Source organism: Sinocyclocheilus rhinocerous, unplaced genomic scaffold, assembly GCF_001515625.1.
Source record: "Sinocyclocheilus rhinocerous isolate Xijiao unplaced genomic scaffold, SAMN03320098_v1.1 scaffold889, whole genome shotgun sequence".
NCBI lineage: Eukaryota > Metazoa > Chordata > Actinopteri > Cypriniformes > Cyprinidae > Sinocyclocheilus > Sinocyclocheilus rhinocerous.
This window is the reverse complement of record NW_015638024.1, coordinates 2,374,817-2,383,041: the sequence shown is the minus strand read 5'-3', so window position 1 is coordinate 2,383,041 and position 8,225 is coordinate 2,374,817. Positions and strand designations below refer to the sequence as shown.

Below are 8,225 nucleotides of genomic sequence, written 5' to 3'. Positions count from 1 at the left end.
CTTTTCTTTTCTTAGTATGTGGTGGAAGACCTGCTATCCAGGGGCTCCCCCCTCAAGCCACAGTGGCAATTACACCTTCAGACATGCAGCTTTTTTTGACAGTACAGGCACAGATGAATCTGATTGGATAAAGCCCGAAAACACCTACTGTCCATTATGAGACGGTTGCCATGCGGTTTGGGCTTTTCCTTCATTAAGACCTCTGCACGAATATTTCATTTTCTGGTGTAAATGCATGATGAATATAGCTTAGCTTTATAAATATTATATAGAGGAAAGTAAGGTTAGTTGTCACAGTGATTATATTTCAGTAATAAGGTTTTGAGTCAAAAGTCCAATAAAAGTGTGTATTCTCTTGCAGTGATTTTATTTGTTGTTTTGAAACTCCTAGTTCAAAAAGCCTTTAAGTAGAATATTTTTTTTAATGAATTTTGTCCACTATAATGCCATTATCATATTTTTTTGCTGTAGGGACTGAATAATCACAATACCATATAATCAAGACATGGTCAATGAACTGAACTATATAATTGAAAGGCTGAGAATTTCAGATATTTGTTCGAATGTTTTTGTTATCTTTTACATTATTGCTCTTATATTAATTATTTTGTTTCAGAATTGTTTTGCTGTTTAAATTTTGCTGGCTGACAGCTTACCCGAAATAGTGTGACAACATGATTCTACACACAGAAAAATAAGGGGCCAGAATTGTACCTTTTGGGGTACAACAGCTTGTCCCTGGAGCAGTACCCTTAAAAGGACATATTTGTACCTTTTTTACCCCTAATAGGTACATATTAGTACCTTAAGGGTACGTATTACTACTCTAACCTCTTAAGACCCGAGAAAAGATTTTTAGGAAAAATTGTCATGTCTTTACATTGTTTAGAGCATTAAAAAAAAATGTAAAAAATGATATTTCGTTCATAAGTTATGCTATGTCCTCGGTAGAGGACATCGGGACTCAATTAAAAAAAATAATTAAAAGACATGAATGAACATGCACAGGCAAAAACAATAGATTTTTTAAATCACCAATACATTTTTAGTTTTGAGGATTTTGCAAATATGTCCTTTTAAGGGTACTGCTCCAGGGACAAGCTGTTGTACCCCAAATGGTAAAATCTTAAACCCCTTTTTTTGTGTGTATTGTGTTCAGCACACTGTATTTTTTTGTTTCATGCAATAATAGTAGAAATGTTAATGTTAATGCTAATAGTCTTTAAAGTTTGTGCCTGTACATAAAGATACATATAAAGTATATGATGGATTCTTTGATTACAGCAGAGAAGAATAGAGCTAGTGTTTTTACATTGTAGCTTTATACTATTACAAATTATCCTTTAAGAGTAGTACATTTGTTCTAATAGCATTAATATTGTTATAAATAGGCTATATATGCAGCAATGAATGACACTTCGGAATATCTCGGTTATCAATCTACGAGTTAATTCAGCAAGAATAGTTGTTTTGGAGGAGTGCTGCTTAGACATGCTGCCATAATCTCAACTGATTTTATATTATTATTTATATGGCTTATTATTACCTGTATTTTATGAGGCCATTTATTTTCACAATACCATCGTGAATATTTCACATTCAACAACACAGAGCAGGAGATGGTCCTCACTGCAGAACACAAGATCCAGGGGGCTCCTCCCACCTTACATATACCTAAACCTACCCGTCTCCACCCCCTGATCCCTAAACCCACCCATCTCCACCCCCTCATCCCTAACCCCACCCATCTCCACCCCTTAACTTACCAATCTCCACCCTCTAGATGTAGATCCAACCACGCCCCCTGGATCTTGTGTTCCGCAGTGAGGGGCTACTGCAGAGCAGAGGAGATTCACACACGCCGCCTTTGTTTGCCTCCGAATTCAAACTCTTGGCCAATAGGCGCAGGGCAGATTGTCCAATGGCGTTCTTACTTGGCGGGCACGTGACGCAACAACTTGACTGGCAACAACTTACCGACCAATGGCCGCCTGGCGGAGGGACGAGACCTTTGAAAGTTTAGGATACAGGTGTCAGAGTGTAACATTAATCTTAGGAAACGTTAGTGTGATTAATAAGCTTTCGGTTATGGCTCTTTCCCAGTGTCTTGAAGATTCGCCGGGCTGGCGGACACCGAGGACAGGCCAGGATCTAAACCTTAAAGAACTTTACAATGAGAGGCACAGACTCGCTCTGGAGGAGCTGGTCGCTGGCGGAGTTCAATCCTTCATGGGATTCCTGCAGAAAGAGAGAATCCCGAACTTTCTCTCCGACGACGAGATCAGGCGGATTTCCCGCGCTGCTGTAGTGCCTAAATCACTCTCTCTGATTGGAGACGATTCTCATTTGGACCAGTCTGGCACACTGGACTGCTCATCTGTCACTTATTTCCCCGAAGTGTCTGATATTGAGCCTCCAGTTTTAGAGATGGGCTGGCCAGCGTTTACTGCAGGGTCTTTCCGTGGAGTAACACGTGCCGTCGCCTACTTCCAGCCGAGTTATGGAGAGTGCATTTATAGTTGCAAAGAGGCAGCCAGGAGGATGATAAAAAATGCAAAAGAGGTATTTCTCAGGCCATGCTGTTTCCATATATATATATATATATATATATATATATATATGCCTAAATACACATACACACAAAAGCCCCTGACCCATCCTTCGTGTCACATTCACATCATGTAGTACAGCAATCTGTTAAAGCAGGAATATAACTAAATGATTAACATTTGAGATCATTATCGGATACAAAGGACTTCATAAGGATGTATGTCACTGAGGTCAACATGAAGAATTACATTTCAAATTAGAAATGTGCATGACTTTCAAACGACGTGCAGCGATTTGCTGGTCGATCTATAATAACTTCATGCCTCGGCTGATAATGAAATTATTCATGTTTTAGAAGGATTTCTCCAATCCAGACTGGCGTGAAATCCAATTATGCTCATCGGAGAACATTTTTCATAAGAAAAAAGGCAATGAGAAGTTAATAATGTACTACCAACTGTTCTGTTAAACAGACCAAAACTATGCCAGTATATGCAAAACGTTGTGTGGCGTTAGACCTGCAAAGGTCAAAGCCTTTAGGATACAAAATACAGTCTCTCCAACTCCTCCATGAAAGATTTTACAGCAGATCGATGATCCCAGAGGCCTCGTATCACAGGAGAGCTTACTGAAGCCTTTTTATATTTAATGGCTTTGGTCTGTATTCTGTTCAGTGCGGTTTCTGTTTTGGGATTAGGCTAAAACTAATTTGCACCAAAGGCATGCAGTTTATTGCTAACATTACTATAATTTAAGTAATTATACTGAAATATTGTTTTTGAAACACACATCTGGGGAAAAAAAACAGCAGTGTTGCATTACAGAAGTAAAATGGGCTACATTTAGCCATTTTCAGGTTTATGTTTCAAATGTAAAAAGCTATAATTGTTTGAGGCCTCTATATGTTCAGTGCTGTACTAAACAGAACAGTCTTCAGTGTCTGAATCTGTTTACCTCAAAGAGGAAATAACAAATGATCACCTCTCCACAATGTAAGTCGTTTCAAAAAAGGCCCTTGTTTTGGTTTCATCTCATGCATTTTGACTGACAGGCTCTAGACACTCGGCTCTCCTTGAGTGTCCATTCTCCACACGTAATTACCCATAATCACTTGTACATCCTGAAGAGGATTTGCTTCAGTGAAAGGCTTCGAGAGCCAGGGACAAATGCAGGCCTCTCTCCACTTTAAGTGGCAAAATCAGAGGGGAAAAAAAGAAAATCAATGTGGTCAACAGCTCGATGGGTCGGAGACAGATAGACCTTCATCTGAGCACGCCTTTCATCCTTCTCTATGTGTAACATTGCGACACTTACTTTTTCTTTTGCAAGACCTTCATCCACAATTATTCCTCCAGTGCTCTCTTTATTTTCACTGCCCTTTTAAAGCATTTAGTTGGAGTGTAACTTCACAATTTATTACCGCTGCCAAGAAAATATTTCATATCCAAATATGCAATAAACACTGTTATCATTAATAGTCCTATTCAGCACAAGAATTCAAACGGAGACAGTCGCACGCTGCTCACCGAATGCATGTTTTCTTAGAGCAATACATTAAATGCATGAAATATCAGTGATTTTGTGTGTAGACTGCAAATGAAGATCCATAAGATCAATGTTACGCTGACATATCATAGTCCATGATAATAATTGAAAATATATATCCATTTCATTGAATGGTCAATCATGTTGGCCAACAATAAAGATTTTATTTTGCCCGGACAATATTTTTACTGACTTCAACAAAAAATAAATTAGATTTTAATCATATTTATGCATGCATTTGTTATATGCATTTTTCTGGATTTAAAAAACAAAAAAACAATATTATTATTACAATTAAAAAAATTATATTTTCGTGATACATGATTTGTCAATTTGAATAAGGACTGGAAATTCTATGGCTATAATGTAATACATGTGGATATGAATGAATTCATAGCTTTCATTCTGCTGCATGCATGTTAATTAATTATTAATTGATATATTAATATTAACTTTATGTATTAATCATTATTAATGTTATGTAATAATGATTACTATTAATTATAATTATGCTATTATGTATTACATAGCTAATTCATCTGTAGCAATAATTAGCTCTTCCCTTATATATGGACAAGTGGACATGATAGTTAATTATTAATTGATATATTAATATTAACTTTATGTATTAATCATTATTAATGTTATGTAATAATGATTACTATTAATTATAATTATGCTATTATGTATTACATAGCTAATTCATCTGTAGCAATAATTAATCTGCTCTTCCCTGTGCTGAAACTTGATGCATACTGTTCTAAAGCAACTTTACAAGAATAGTGCAATGTCAAGGCATTATTTAACACTGATACTTGAATACATCTATGACCAGCTTTAAACTTTAATCATTGTTATGAACACATCTATGAAGTATATTTTTCTGTTACCTGGTATTCATTCTTAAATTACTAGTATGTAATCCAATAGTGACTACTATCTTTCTGAATTATACTATACAAATAGATACTAGTACTTATTCCAAAAGAGATTATCACTTCAGTTAGTGACATTACTACTTGTCATTATCCCAATAGGGACTAGTAACTATTCCATTGTAACCTGTAACATAATTTATTGTAATTTTAATTTCCCAGATTTAATTCTGTGTAGATGTGGTTCATATCAACTATTCATTTCCAACTAGTATGTATTCCAGTTGTTGTTGCTGGTACTTATTTTTACTAGTAGATATTTCTAGGAACTATTTATATATTACATAAACATTATATATTTATAAATTAGTTTTACTAGTTCTTTTTAAACAGGTATTTATTCAACAGTAGTGTAGCTACTAAAGCGAGTACCTAATAAATAGCTACTATGACATGGAAACAGATGTCTGTATCTGTTGAATTAATTAATAATTAAGTAGCAATAGATATTAATCCTTTAGATGTAATATTTAAATGTCATAACACCTTCATTTATTTATTTTTTTTATTTACTGATATTAAGTTAGAAAATTAATTTGTTTTCATATTTCCCAGTTTAAACTTTTAAGAGGATTAAAATAATATCAAAAACCAAGCAACAGCAATGTAAATAATAACAATGAATTCAAGATTATTGTGATTTAAAAACTTATTTCAGTTGTATTAATAAAAAAAAATCAGCGTTTGGGTTTTTAGGTGATTGAAGGGTACGTGTGTGACTTGTGCAAAGTAGTGCTCTGGATCATAAATGTGGAATGGTAAGAATGTGCAGAAGCGTCTTTCACACTGAACTGTTACCTCTAAGGGTCTGAACCTGGAGGTGCCACAACAGGCTCTTCAGTCCTTGAACTGAAAGGGTTTTTGAGCTGAATGTATTTAGGTTATACCTGCAGGCAGTCTGGATCTGTTCCAGCTTGCATGTACTTAAAGGCCAAATGTAATAAGAAATCATCAAGGTGTGTAGCCAGCGGCTGTGCAGTCATGACAATCATACAAATGAACTAGAACGTGAAGTTCAGTGATGCTGAAGCTGTAAGCTGTTAATTCATTTCCCACCATGTTTATCCAAACTTGAGGTCATAAATTCTCAGTTGCATAAAGAATCTTTACTGCTGTTAATTTCTCATTAATCAGAAGTGATTTTTATCCTTAGGTGATTGCCATTGTGACAGACTCCTTGACAGACCTGGATATCTTCCAAGACCTGAAGGAAGCTTGCACACGCCGCAGAGTTCCTGTGTATATTCTTTTAGACCAGTCTTCTCTTCCCTCATTCTTACAGATGTGTAAAAACCTTCATGTACAGCTGGATGAGCTGCTGGTATGAGCTCTTCATTGTATTATTATTGTTTATTTTTTTATATTTAATGTATTTAGATTTTTTTTATTGCATTTTTTAAAATTTGTTTTATTTAATTTTGAAGCAAATGAAAATACGAACCATAACAGGTTCTACCCACTACATGAGATCAGGTGCTCGGATCACTGGAAAGGTTCATGAGCGTTTCATGCTGATTGATGGAAACAGAGTGGCCACAGGTTCATATAGGTAACAAAAACTCCTTTTCCACAAGGTCTTAAAGGAATAGTTTACCTAAAAATAAAAATTGTTGTTCCAAAACTGTTTGACTTAATTTCTTCTGTGCAACACAAAAGAAGATATTTTGAAAAATGTCTTTTGTCGAGACAATGAAAGTCAGTGGGGTCCAATATTGTTTTGGACCCTATTGGCTTTCCTTTTATGGACAAAAACATTCTTCAAAATATTTTTTGTGTGGTGTATAACCTTTCAGACAATGTAGAATAATTACAAAGAAATTATGTAATTTGTTACATTAAATGAATTGATTTTAACTTTGTAAATGTCAGACAGTCAGTACATAACAGTTATGACTCCAGTTCTAATTAGGGCTGGGCGATATGACAATATTATCGTATACCGCGATGTCGATGTCAACAGTCAGGTAACAGACGATTATAGACATTATCTGGAAAAAATGACATATGATAAACCTAGTAAGTTGCAAAAAATATTTTACATAGCCCCATAGTCACCATACAGGTTTTTTGCATGCAAGAATGAAATAATTTAGTAGAAGGGTTGGGAATCGAAAAGCTATTCCAATTTCGGAAATCAGATCAGATGCCTAAGGTCAGGAATCAAATTACTTGTTATAAAATTACATTTCGATTCTGCTTCTCAATTTCTGTATGCGCATTTATTGTGATTTCAAAAGATTCAACTGCAATAAGACGAAATAGAACTCACTTCTGTACTCGCGCGCTGTTTTCTGTGCTGCTCACACACACAAAGCGCACGCACAAAAGCCGCCTCTTATATACACGAACTGAGCTCTCTTTCTCTCGTTCTTACACATTCGAATGGACAAATACACACAGAATTATATCAAAATATCCCATAAATACAATCGGTTATGTCTTAAGTGAACGTAAAGAGTTGAGAAAGAAAAACGGGTGTATTAGATCCGTGCATTGACAGCAGCCGCTTGCCGCCAGTCATTATAATGTTAATCAAAGAACAAAATAAAAAATCCCTCACTGATCTTGACTGAATCACTTTTGTAACCTCAGTTTATATTTTATTTGCCTGTTGTTCGGCGCTGACTACTGTAATGGCAACGTGCATCTGTGTATGCGATTATTTTGGAGATGCGTTCCAATATAATTTATCCTTATTTAGGGTATAGGCCTATTCTATTTTGAGCTGCAGTTTAATAAAAGTTGAACAGAAAAAATAAAAAAAGTAGCACTGCATGTGTTTCTGAATATTTATTTAAACAGACTGTATAATGATGAAAAACCACAAACATGACGGGTATAATTAAAATAGGGCAAATTCCTTCAGCGCACATTTCAGTGCAATATTTTTTACAGATTTTGTAAACCGTGTATACAATATAAATATGTTTAATTAAGATGAGATATAGCACTATAAATTCTTAATTAATTTGCAACAGAACTATAAAGTTTTGTTGCAAATGGATGAAGACATTAGTAGGCTTCTCAGCTCGCCCCTCAACATGCATGCGTTCGGAGTTTCGGCAGCCCAACACTGAATATTATATTGTGGGCATTGTATTTTGATTAATAAAATAAAAATTATAAAAATGAAATTTAAGTTACCCTGCTTCTAATTAAATAAAGCAGTTATTTTTATTTCGTTAAAAACGGGCC

General features: G+C 35.1%; 1 protein-coding gene across 1 annotated transcript in view; it reads left to right on the top strand.

Moving 5' to 3' along the window:
• The first annotated feature begins 1,689 nt into the window (after positions 1–1,689).
• LOC107749477 (protein FAM83D-like) overlaps positions 1,690–8,225 on the top strand; it is a 10,814-nt gene continuing 4,278 nt past the window's right edge. The window contains exons 1-3 of the mRNA XM_016564646.1: positions 1,690–2,562; positions 6,184–6,351; positions 6,455–6,579. Of these exons, the coding sequence (XP_016420132.1) occupies positions 1,984–2,562; positions 6,184–6,351; positions 6,455–6,579 (872 nt within the window). The 5' untranslated portion in view covers positions 1,690–1,983. The remainder of the gene's footprint in view (positions 2,563–6,183; positions 6,352–6,454; positions 6,580–8,225) is intronic.